Genomic DNA, 13,119 nt, shown 5'->3' on the forward strand with positions numbered 1-13,119 from the left:
TGGAAAAGACACTGATGCTGGGAAAGACTGAGGGCGAGAGGAGAAGGGGAGGACAGAGGATGAGATGGCTGGATCGCATCACTGACTCAATGGGCATGAGCTTGAGCAAACTCCAGGAGATACTGAAAGACAGGGAAGTCTGGCATGCTGCAGTCCATGGGGTTGCAAAGAGTTGGACAGGACTTAGCGACTGAACAACCCACCTTAGCAAGGCATGCTTTTCAGAGGCTCCATTCCCTGGATGACCATGCCTTCTCTGCTGTGCCCACCCTGTCCCCCTCTAGCTGGCCATGCCCTCCAGAATCTGTCCCCACGCCTCTTCCATCCCAGCCTACTTACAGCCCTCAGTGCTGACAGTCACGGCTCCAAACATCATCACCTACTGTCCACAGCTACTCCTTTCGTTTCATTCCAGCATTTCTGTAATACTGCCGGGTGTATTTATAGGAGTGCTTTCCTGGGAACCCAGCAGACCCAGAGGCCCACACACCCACTCCTCCTCCTGAACCCCGAGTTCTGCAAGGGGCCCCTCTCCCTTGTTGTCACGCCCACCCTCTCAGGCGCTCCTGCCCTCTCGGTTCTGTCTCTTTCTCATTTGGTCTTTTCTCTCTGTGCCCACTGCTGATGCCTACTTCAGGCTCCTGCCAGCCCTCGTGGCTCAGTTGCTGCCTGTTAGGGGAGTCCAAGAACCCTCTGCCATCACCATTAATTGATTTTCTTTCTTATCAAAAGCAAAAGGAAGTATCGATCTGTGACCCCATCTGCTGCCTTAAGGAAGACACTGTGAGGATCTCTATGAACCTTTACAGATAACAGTCTGTGTCTGTTACAGGGTACAAGGATGCACACACTATCGACAGAGGTCCCAGGAGAAGTCATTATGAGTCTGGAAGTCATCACTTCCTGATGCCCAGCCTGAGGCAAAGGGCAGGACCAAGAAGGTGGCTTCCAAGAATCTCAGCTCTGTAATTTACAGCAAAAAATCAGGGCATTAAAACCTTTCAGCTGTTCTCTGTTACTGTCCTGAAATGTCCATCTCGTATAACAAGAGAAAGCGAACAAAATAAGGTAAGGCCAGGAAGGGACGGATCCCTAACTTTGGCAGCACTAAGATCCCTCACCCTCTCCTCTCCTCTAAACTAACTTACATTATCATATTTATGCTTCTCAACTAATGCAGTTCTGATTATCCACCACTTAAGAGCCATAAATGATTCCATACCTTTATAGAATTCAGCCGCAAGACGCCAGCTCTTGAGAGCTTGAAGTGGTCAATTCAATTAATTCAATCCCTTTCAACGTTTGTAATAAAAATCTGAGTTCAGTGAGGTTAACTGACTTTCCCAACGATTATCCTATTACCATAAATGCTGATTTTATTACATATTATGCATGCAAGTGTGGCATATTTCCTATCTTAGTTCATAGTTCAAGGTACCCTTTCTTCAGTAAGTATCTTGAATGCGCTAGAACAAGTAAGAATCCAGCACCTATAAACCTTTTGAAAGGCAATGTGATTTCTAAAAGTTTTGCTCACGCATCTGATGCAAAACGAATAAACTAGGAGTTACTTGAGCACTAGAGAAAATATTTTCACTTATAAGCAATGCCGAGTCACACGCAGAAGCACCTCGTTCTAATGTGTATGTATGAAGGAAGCAAAATGGGAGAAAAAAGAAAGGAGTGCATGTGTGGGAATCACTGAGAAAATTAACAGCAGGAGTCAGTGAAAATGGTTCTATTTTTTCCTTACAAAGAAGACTTTAAATTACATAATTACAGGGTCCAGGGAAATAAGTATTTAAATCTATCAGAGGCATGTGTCTCACCTCCTCATTTCCAGAGCGAATCAGGAGCTCACTTTGGTTCCTGTTCTCACTGTTCTTTCCCTCCCACCCACATCGGGTTGAGATATCTGACAAAGTAAAATCCTAGTACAATGGAAATTAGACTCCAGCAAAATGAGAAACTGTGTGAAGCCCTTCAAACACTGCGAAATCAAATGCTCCCATTTTCTCCCGCAGACATTACAGGCCCAGGAACAAAAGTCAGATCCAACACTCAGTTTCTATTTTGAGCAGAGGTTTCAAAAGCCATCAGCGTAGATTAATGTGCTATGCATTAGTCACTTGCATATAAATACATTTCGTTTCAAGGGAACTCAACACAGGGAGCTCAGCTCAGTGCTCTATGACAATCTACAGGGGCGGGATTGGGGGAGGGGTGGGGGGCGCTCAAGAGGGAGGGGATATATGTATACATATTGCTAATTCACGTTGTTGTGTGGCAGAAACTAATGCAACATTGTAAAGCAATTATCCTCCAATTAAAAATAAATTTTAAAAAATAAAAAAATAAAGTGAACCAAATGGAATATATTCTCTTAAATGATAACATGCTAGGAGTTTCAGGAGAGTGAAAGGAGAGAGATTTTGAACTATGATGTTAGAGAAGACTCTTGAGAGTCCCTTGGACTGAAAGGAGATCCAGCCAGTCAATCCTAAAGGAAATCAGTTCTGAATATTGACTGGAAGGACTGATGCTGAAGCTGAAGTTTCAATACTTTGCCACCTGATGTGAAGAACTGACTCATTAGAAAAGACCCTGATGCTGGGAAAGATTGAAGGCAGGAGGAGAAGGGGATGACGGAGGATGAGATGGTTGGATGGCATCACAGTCTCGATGGACATAAGTTTGAGTAAGCTCCGGGAGTTGGTGATGGACAGGGAGGCCTGGTGTACTGCAGTCCATGGGGTTGCAAAGAGTCGGACAGAACTGAGCGACTGAACTAAAGGGTTTTAGAAAAAGAGATCAAAACCTGACTCTCCCTGCCTTTGTCTTACGGGTTTCCCTGGTGGCTCAGACAGTAAAGAATCTGTCTGCAATGCGGAAGACCTAGGTTCGATCCCTGGGTTGGGAAGATCCCCTGGAGGAGGGCATGGCAACCCACTCCAGTATTCTTGCCTGGAGAATCCTCAAGAACAGAGGAGCCTGGCCGGTTGCAATCCATGGGGTCGCAAAGAGTCGGACACGACTGAGCTACTGAGCACACATTGGACAATTAAACAAACGACCACAAGCTTATAGCCCAAAAGCAAGTGACTCCCATGAAAATCAACTGGTTAACTTCTAGAACTGCCGCCTTACTGTTTTATAAATGATATACATTTACTTTAACACTCAGAAAGGCATTCACCATATAGGACAGAGCTGATGACAACTGTGAATGTCATCTCCCTGACTTAGACGTTATCAATACCAGTATTCCTACTCCAGGCCAAACACGCTTAATCCATCATGGCATTTTTCCATCTGAGCTAAATCCTTCTCAACACAGAACTTTCTGCACATGGCTAATGGATGGAAACAGCCATAGAAATATTACTATGATGATGGTGATGATGATGCAAGGCCCTGTTTGCAATTATTAATTTCATTTAATATTCCTTCAATCCTATGGTAGCTTCTGACTTTATTTATTAGTAGTAATATCATTTTAGCTTCCCCAATGGCTCGGTGGATAAAGAATGTGCCTGCAATGCAGGAGATATAGGAAACGTGGGTTTGATCCCTGGGTCGGGAGGTACCCCTGCAGGAGGAAATGGCAACCCACTCCAGTATTCTTGCCTGGGAAATCCCATGGATAGAGGAGTCTGGTGGACTCCAGTCCATGGGGTCACAAGAGTCAGACATGACTTAGCGACTAAACCAGTATTATTTTATGATGAGGAATAGAGTCACAGAGCCAGCAAGTGGCAGAAGCAGAATGCAAACCCAAGGGGTGCCTCCAGGGACCATGTTCTTCACCACTGTGCTATACTGGCTCTTAGGAAAGCTGAAACAGAGAAGATGAGAGTTTACACTTCTTCAGTGGAAGGTTAGATTAAAATGAAAAATTTTCAAACATACAAAAAAAAAGTGAAGTAAATAGTGGCCTGAACCCTCAGAGCTCCATCATCCAGCTTCAAGGATTATCAGACATTTGCCTTTTTTTTCTCATCTATACTGCCCCCTACCCCAGGAATTTTTTTTTTTCCCTTTGCTGGATTAGTTCACAGCAAATTCAGAAAACTTTCATTACTTAAAAGCAGTGTGAAATAATTCGATCTGAAGATATAATGCCTTAGGGCTGAGAAGGCTGGGGGGAGGCTTGAGGGCAGGGCTCTTTCCTCACCCCCCAGTTGGAAGGATTCAGGGCTCCCTCCTTGGGATACCTCTCCCCACTACCCCGCCCAATCACAGCCACACCAACAGCTCCCTGCAGGAGGCACCTGCATCCTCTCACCTCCCCACTGGACTTCAACTTCACAGGGGGTCCAGGTCACTGCAGCTCCAGGACTGAGCTCCACACTCCCCTATAACAGATACTGAAAGATTGCGGATTTGGGGAAGAGAAAACTGACAACCTGATCTTCACAAAACAATACAAGGACCCAAAACAGGCAGTTCAGTAAGACATTTTTTTCACTATGAATAAAAATATTAACTCCCTCCCACCAGTTTCAGTTATTTTACTTTCAACCATAAACGGTCAGCTTCCTTCAAAATCTCATCTCTGGGTAGACGTGAATCACTGCTCAAGTGTTTTGAAAAGGAAAGTACAAGGACATCAATAAGGCTCAACCTCAAAGAGGCAATAGCTTCTCTGAAATTTAAGCTCACAGGTCCCTTTCAGCGCCTTTTCCCATGAATAAAGAATGACTCCCTCTTTGCCAATGGAACATGAGAGAGGGTGATGGCTGCCTCGGCAGGAATTATTAATAATGCTTCTCATCAACTCTGATCTTATTCAGAAGGCATGTCAGATATAGACAATCAAACATGCCATGTATGTAAACGTACTCTACAGCATTCATAATCATAAACATTGGATTTAACATTGCAAAAGGCTTTCACACCAACCCACACCTTCATGGATTAATCTTCCAAAAAGGCTACTGATTTCTCACTTCAGATCATTATTGCAAAAACCCAAATTTTATTCAATAATGAAAAGAACACTTACTTATTTCAAGCATTAAAATAAGAACTAAAACTTCAGAGTTTAATGAGACTAACCAATCTCTCTAAATGTTGATAACTAATTTTGGAAACTTTGAAATTCTCTCATGAAAACCCTCAGGGACGTCCCTGCCAGTTCAGTGGTTAAGACTCTCAGTTCCCAATGCAGGGAGCACAGGTTCAGTCCCTGGTTGGGGAACTAAGATCCCACATGCTGTACGTGGTACAGCCAAAAGAAAAAAGAAAACCCTCAACAGCTGGGTTTCAGCTCAATTCATTTAACATGGCTAATTATATGAACAGATATATAAGGTCTTGGACATTTGTGAGACTAGTATGTCAGTTCACGTGATGATATAGCTCTGACTATAGTGAAGTTGCTCAGTCATGTCTGGCTCTTTGCAAACCCATGGACTGTAGCCTACCAGGCTCCTCCGTCCATAGGATTTTCCAGGCAAGAATACTGGAGTGGGTTGCCATTTCCTTCTCCAGGAGATCTTCCTGACCCAGGGATTAAACCAGGGTGTCTCCCATTGTAGGCAGACGCTTTCCCGTCTGAGCCACCAGGGAAGCTCTGAATATAATTATACTACAAATGACCAATTAACTTTTTGAGTTGTTATCTATGAGCAGATCACAGTTGGGCTTCCCTGGTGGCTCAGCGGTAAAGAACTTGCTTGCCAATGCAGGAGACACGAGTTCGATCCCTGGGTCTGGGCAGATGCCCTGGGGAAGGAAACGACAACCCCTGCACTTCAGGAGGTTTCCTGGATGTGCCAACGGTTCCTCCCAAAGTATCTCCTAGATCATGCCCATCTCCACCTCCCCAAATACTGTCCAGTTTACAACCCCTCCAAGAAACTCCCAGATCACCTTACTCAGAGATGAACCCTCCATGGGATGAACTGAGAGAGTAGCATTGCCATATAAACACTTCCACATGTCAAACAGGCAATTAGTGGGAAGCTGCTGCGTAGCACAGTGAGCCCAGCCGGGTGCTCTCTGATACCTGGAGGGGTGGGAGGGGGTGGCTGGGAGGGAGCCTCATGAGGGTGGGGACACATGTATAGCTGATTCATGTTGTTGCACAGTTGGAGAAGACTCTTAAGAGTCCCTTGGACTGCAAGGAGATCCAACCTGTCCATCCTAAAGGAAATCAGTCCTGAATATTCACTGGAAGCTGAAGCTGACACTCCAATACTCTGGCCACCTGATGTGAAGAGCTGACTCACTGGAAAAGACCCTGATGCTGGCAAAGGCTGAAGGTGGGAGGAGAAGGGGACAACAGAGGATGAGATGGTTGGATGGCATCAACGACTCAACGGACATGAGTTTGAGTAAACTCCAGGAGCTGGCAATAAACAGGGAGCCCTGCAGTCCACGGGGTCGCAAAGAGACATGACTGAGCAACTGAGTGACTGAACTGAACTGAACAGCAGAAACCAATACGATATTGTAAAGCAATTATCATCCAATTTTTAAAAGCATGTTATATAAGAAAACCTAATGGCTGAGACAAATGTTTTCAATGGATTAAACAGGGGAAAAAAAGATTACAAAGAGTACATATGACTCCCAAGTTGTGAAAGAAAAAAAAATGTGTACATGCATATGAGAATAAACTAGAAAGATACACATCAAAAAAGCGAAAGAGAAGTGAACCCTCCACCCCAACTCAGTTTTAAGGCTGTGAGCACAAATATCCCCTGGTCATGATTCTTTATCTCCGTTTCAGTTTCTCTGCTCACATCCAGTTCCACCCCTACTTTCCCAAACATTCTACTGCTTCCCTGAACCAGAAACAGAAGCAAGAGAAAACCCTTCAGATTTCTGCTTTCTCTTTCCAAATTCTTTGTTTCAGGATTTCTGGCCTCAGCTCACCGCAGAGAGAAAACATGAGCTGTCACAGACGAGAACAAGACAAGGAGAAACTGAAAAAGGCAGCTGCAAATGTCACCTTCTTCATGATATTTTCTATTTCTTGAGCACCAATAGGTTAGGTGCTATTCAGAATCCACAATGAGAGATGAAACTCCACATAAATTATCCTATCCTTGGGTGATATGATCTGTTTTCATTAATGATTAATTCATGAAACTGTAAGTTTTCCCATCCGTCCCCCCGTCCCACACACACATCCAAAGGTCCTAACTTTTTTTTAATTTTAGTAATTTTAGTTTTATTTTTTTATTTTATTTTTAATTGGAATATAAGTGCTTTATAATGTCGTATTGGTTTCTGCTGGACAACATGAATTAGCTATAAACATATGTATATCCCTTCCCTCTTGAGCCTCCTTCCCACCCACTCACATCCCACCCCTCCAGGTCATCACAGAGTGCCAAGCTGAGCTCTCTATGCTATACAACAGCTTCCCACTAGCTATCTATTTAACACACAGTAGTGTGTATATATCAGTGCTATTCTCTTAAAAAACACCTCCTATCCACTGGGAAAATCAAGTCTACAAACCTAACTGCTGATAAATTTGACAACCCTGTATACTCTGGGCTATTACTAACACTAAATTCCATAGCTATTGTTTTTCTCGAAGCTTCCATTGCCTAAAGCATACTGGAGAGTCTTTTTCCTTTCTCTGATAACTATTTAAAAAATGATGAGCTACATACTGGGTTGGACCTGCTGAAATACTATGATTTTAAGGAGAAGTTTAACTTTTAAGTTAGAAGATTATTTTCTTCCTATTCACGTTCAATCTTTTAAAAACACACACACACACACACACACACACACACACACAATGGGTCACGACCTAGTGGAATTTGAAGTTTTATCTGCGGTTCAAAACTGGCCAACTTCATCATCTTCCCCCGATGAACCTATAGAGGAGGGGTGAGGGGGTCTCCTGTAGCACACTGAGGACAAAGGTTGTCTGTTAATCCAGAGAGACCAGGTTACTAGCAGGGGATTTCAGGGAGCCAGGCTGACCCTACAAGGAGCGCTGCCTCACCATAGTGGCCCCCACACATCCGGTCATCACCGGGAACACACACCTGGGAAGGGGCGGGGCAGGGAGAGGCGGGCTGGGTCTAAGGGCCCTCTCACGCCAACTGGACTCTAAGATTTGCTTCCCTAATAGATAGAAAAGACTCCACATCATGGGTGTGTCTTTACCATGTATGGCAGCTTTAATAACTAAACAGAGGAAGAAGAACATGGTCCCAGGATGGGACCAGGTCATTCTGTTTGCTCAGCTATAAAATGAAGGGGTGGACAGGATGGTAAAATACCCTCAAATTCTAAGGACCAACAGATGATTTCTTTCCCTGTGTTGGCTCCAACTGCCAAAACTTTGTGGAGAAAATCAGAAGACACATACATCAGGGCACCTGCCTTGGGAAGCCTCTGCCCTGGGGGAGCTGAATGAATGGTGCTAAGTCTAAGCCCCGGGTAGAGGGCAGACTCCATGTAAGACCACAGTCGGGGCTTCCGGCCACCCTTTTATAGTCATCACTGCTTGCCCATCAGGACACAGAAAAACCACACAAAAGAGTTGCAAATAAATCAAGGTAGCCCAGGAGACACTAGGAGATTCATAACAAAACATTCAAGTGTCCCGCATACAGTATTCACAGCCACATGGACAGTGTCAAGACTACTTACAGGCATGTGAGTATCTAAAATCATGAACTGCACATTTGCAAATAGTTTCCCATTATAATCATGTTTCAGATTTTGAGGGATCTCCTGCCTGTTGTGCAACCCCTTATTATAGCCATATTCCTAAAACAAACCCTAGGAGAATATAATGCCTAAAGAAAGGTACACAGGAAACAAAAAGGAACAAACTCTGATATCATATTAGCTGTTTTCATGAGCTAAACTGGCAACATTTGCTCCTAGGAGTTAATCTAAGGACTTGCAGCTCTCCCAAGAGTTTTGTATTTTACTTAATCCTTGTCATCAAAGCATCAGGAGCAAAAGTTTTCCTGACATTAAATCTAGTAACAAGCAGAAGCATAATATTAATAGCTAATAGTATTAAGACACGGAGAAGGCAATGGCACCCCACTCCAGTACTCTTGCCTAGAAAATCCCATGGACGGAGGAGCCTGGTAGGCTGCAGTCCATGGGGTCGCGAAGAGTCAGACACGACTGAGTGACTTCCCTTTCACTTTTCACTTTCATGCATTGGAGAAGGAAATGGCAACCCACTCCAGTGTTCTTGCCTGGAGAATCCCAGAGAAGGGGGAGCCTGGTGGGCTGCCGTCTATGGGGTCGCACAGAGTCGGACATGACTGAAGCGACTTAGCAGCAGCAGTATGAAGACATAAATAAGTGTGAAGTTTTTCTGTGATTTAGTGAAGGACAAATTTATATACAGTTAGGCAGCAAATAATTAAAAAGTCAGTTCTAACGTACTGTTTTTTAGAAATAGGAAACAGTCCTGAAGAGAGTAAATATGGCTTTTACGATGAAGTTTGTAAGCTAAGAGTTATTTTCTCTGGCACATGGCTCTTGTCTCCTTGGGTGTTCACGGAGTCCTCGGCCTGCATCCTTTGATGCACAGGTGAGAAGAAATGCCCTAAGCACATCTGGAATTATTCCATTCACACCTGTTACGTCTCCTTTTGAAAAAGCACCTGCTGTGGGGACAGGGCTCATTTTTTTTAAGAAGTCAAAATCTTAACTCCTTCCTTGGAAAGACACATACGACATTTTTTTTTTTACCATTTATGCTCCATCTAAGAGAGAAATATGACCCTGGGAACCTCTATTGAAAATGATGACAGATCATTGCTCCTCTATTTCAAAACCTTCGGACTGTTAATATGAGCACGTGCGCGCACACACACACCCCTAGAAATAAGAGCCACACATTTACAAACAGTTCTCTCGTATATTTGTGCTAGGATTTTGAGACGTGCACCATACCGTGATGCAACCCCTGATCCCAGCGGGATTCCTAAAATGATTCCCAGGTGAAAGCAGGTCACCTTCAGGGAACCAAGTGAACAACCTCTCAGACATGCTTACAAACACATTAAGGGGAAGGAAAATATAACCCATCACTTTTAGGAATAAGCAGGCAGGCCAAAATTTAGACCAAGTGTACAAATGGTCCACCCAAGAAAGAACAGGGGGAAAAAATAAGCTTAGAGAAACGAAATGGAACAAATAATACAAAACCCATCTCATTCTTAACCTCTCTTCCTCCTCTCTCTCTCCCCCTCACCATCCCTTATTCCAACTTGATTCAGCTCATATCATCCTTCAAACAGCTCTCCATAGGAAAGCTGCTAAGGAGTATGCAGATCATTACTACTTGACATCTGAGGTGTCACAGCTTCAGATCCAGTCGATGAGGCTGAAAAGCTGCTTGAGCCTTGATGGTTCAGGTGAACAAGGGCATCCTCTGAGTCTTCTTTAGGGACAGGGGCTGCTGGGACCTGCTTGAAGGCTATGACTTCATCCTTTCAAATTCAGCTTACAACACCAGTGTCCGGAAGCAGGTCTGGACTGACACCTTCTCAGCTCACGGGGACCTTCCTTGGCACAGACTTAGAAGCAGCTCAGCCGGGCTTCCCTGTTTCTAGCACCCTTGAGTTGACTTTTAGAAACTGAGTGCTCCACCAACAGGAAGGCATAATGGATAATCACAGGTGACTAAAATGATTCTTTCCACTATATTCCACATCTAATATGCTTCACAATAGCACAACATGGTAATAACATTTTTGGATTTTTCTGTGGCTTCTTACCTAGAATGCATGAGGCAAAGGGCTCCTGCAATCAGCCTCTAGAAAGCAATAAGTCACTTTCTAGATTTAAGAGTAATTTAGAAGTCCTTTTCAGGCACATTCACTCCCCATATAACTTGGAAAATGGCAGTGCCAAACAGGCTTTTTTTCCCCTACAGTAGATTATTTTTAAAGTCCCAAGCATGGGAGAGTAAGGTAGTCAACCCAAATTCTTACTTTATGCACACAGAAATTGCAATCCCGTGTACACATGCTGATTCGCTCTCTGCTGGTCAGGCCTGTCTGGAACAGCAGTGTCGCCTGCCCGCCCGCCCGTCCGCCCCACTTACGGTTGGCCAGCCGGCTGGGCTCGGGCTGGGCGCTGTCCGCCGACTGGGTGCTGGACACCGAGGACACGCTGGAGCTCCGGACGAAGCCGAAGGCCGCCAGCTTGGCTGCGGGGAGACGCGAGTAGCCAGGAGGACGAAGTCCAGATTTGGGTAGGTTGGATTTTGCAGCATTTGAACTGGAAGCTTTCTTCAAATCTGCTAAAATGAACCCAAACCAGGAAGAAAAAAAAAAAAAGCCTCAGTTGACAGCAAGATAGAGAATGCACAGATTGTGAATACTAACCCAGCTCCAGCATAAACAAACCATAATTTACTCTTTTTAAAAGTTTATTTAGTTATCTATTTTGGGCTATGCTAGGTTTTCCATCCCTGGGTCAGGAAGATCCCCTGGAGAAGGACATGGCAACCCACTCCAGTATTCTTGCCTGGAGAATCCCATGGACAGAGGAGCCTGGCGGGCTACAGTCCATGGGGTCACAAAAGAGTTGGACACAACTTAGTGACTGAGAATGCATTCAAAACTTTAAAATTAGTTCCCAGTTATATGCAAAGCTGGTTAATGTTGAAATAATAAAACATTATTATAAATCCCACCTCTGTGTTTGAGCCAAGCTCCACACCTAGCCACTGCAAGGATCATCCCAATCCTACGAGAAGTCTCTCAACACCAGGTAGGACCAGAACGTCATCGATACACAAATGCTTTTTAATGACACTTAAAGGGGAAAAGGGCCAAGCAGCCTACTGTTTTGTATAACATTCCTAGTCAAGCCACTTAACTTTCACTGCAGCCATATTTACTGTGTTCAGACCCTTCATCAGTGTTCTTATGCTACAATGAACTCTTCATTATCTATTGAAAGCTCAATCAGGTTGCCTATTAATTTAAGAAATGGACTATCCGTTTAAAAAAAAAAAAAAAGAAAATTGGAGGTGTAAAAATGTCAGTGAACAGTCTACATATAGAAAGCATTTTGGACATGAGTTTAAGCCTACTGCAGGAGAAGGTGAAGAACAGGAAAGCCTGGTGTGCTGCAGCCCATAGCGTCACAAAGAATTGGACACATGACTGAGCAACAAGGTGTGGAAATACAGAGAGAACCAACGGACTCTAGGCTGGCCTACGGAGCCCCTTCCTCTGGCAACAGCTCCCCTGAGGGGGAGGCTGGGGTCACACCTGTGTCCAGCGAAAGTGGGGTCTGTACAGCTGTGGTTTCCTGACTTCTGCTTTTAGGAACAGGACTATGGGATTGGACTGGGGCCCTTCTGAGAGTGACCTTGGGTCACGAATCTTTGCCAGGACCTATGTGCATGTCTTGGAAAGGAGTTGGGACTGATGCTTGGCTCAGGGGAAAGGCTACCTTGTCACATAGGGGCCCACTGGGTAGTCATTCATGAAAAAGCAGCCATTAGGGTGAAAAAGAGGAAAAAAGGCCAAGCGGTCTGTGCTCCTAAGACCAGATGGCTCAGCACTACCTGCTCCACCTATGTGTCTGTCACACAGAAATCCTGATGCCCAGGTGCTGGTGGTTGTTAGTCGCTCAGTTGTGCTGACACTTTGTAACCCATGGACTGTAGCCCACCAGGCTCCTCTGTCCATAGGATTCTCCAGGCAAGAATACTGGAGTGGGTTGCTGTGCCCTCTTCCAGGGGATCTTCCTGACCCAGAGATTAAACCCAAGTCTCCTGCATCTCCTGCACTGTAGGTGGAATCTTTAGAGCTAAACCACCAGGGAAGCTCAATCCTCAGGGTCATCTAAAAGAACACCCATGGCATCTCTGTGGACACCAAAGAGCTTAACTGAAACCCACCCAGGGTCCTGACATCCCATAAAGCAACCACTGCCATAGAGAGGTCCCACCCCAGAGGATGTTGGTTTGAAGCTTTCTGGAAGAAACGTTATCGATACAAGCAGAGCACAGGAACCTCCAGGGAAAACAACAAAGGGAAAAAAGGCTGAAGGCAGAGGGGAGGAAGAAAGAGACAAGAGAGAACAGTGGCCTAAATCATAAGGGACAAAAAGTGGAAGCAACACAAAGGTGCATTAACTGAGGAAGGCCAACAC

At 44.6% G+C, this 13,119-nt stretch overlaps 1 protein-coding gene across 6 annotated transcripts in view; it reads right to left on the reverse strand.

The window, feature by feature from the left end:
• MTUS2 (microtubule associated scaffold protein 2) overlaps positions 1 to 13,119 on the reverse strand; it is a 383,566-nt gene that overhangs the window by 224,560 nt on the left and 145,887 nt on the right. For 5 of the 6 annotated variants that reach the window (XM_042254839.2, XM_042254838.2, XM_042254836.2 and 2 more), the window contains one exon: positions 11,054 to 11,251. In XM_042254839.2, coding sequence (XP_042110773.1) covers positions 11,054 to 11,251 — 198 coding nt within the window. The remainder of the gene's footprint in view (positions 1 to 11,053; positions 11,252 to 13,119) is intronic. The other variant, XM_042254840.2, reaches the window with a different exon arrangement.

This window comes from Ovis aries, chromosome 10, assembly GCF_016772045.2.
Source record: "Ovis aries strain OAR_USU_Benz2616 breed Rambouillet chromosome 10, ARS-UI_Ramb_v3.0, whole genome shotgun sequence".
NCBI lineage: Eukaryota > Metazoa > Chordata > Mammalia > Artiodactyla > Bovidae > Ovis > Ovis aries.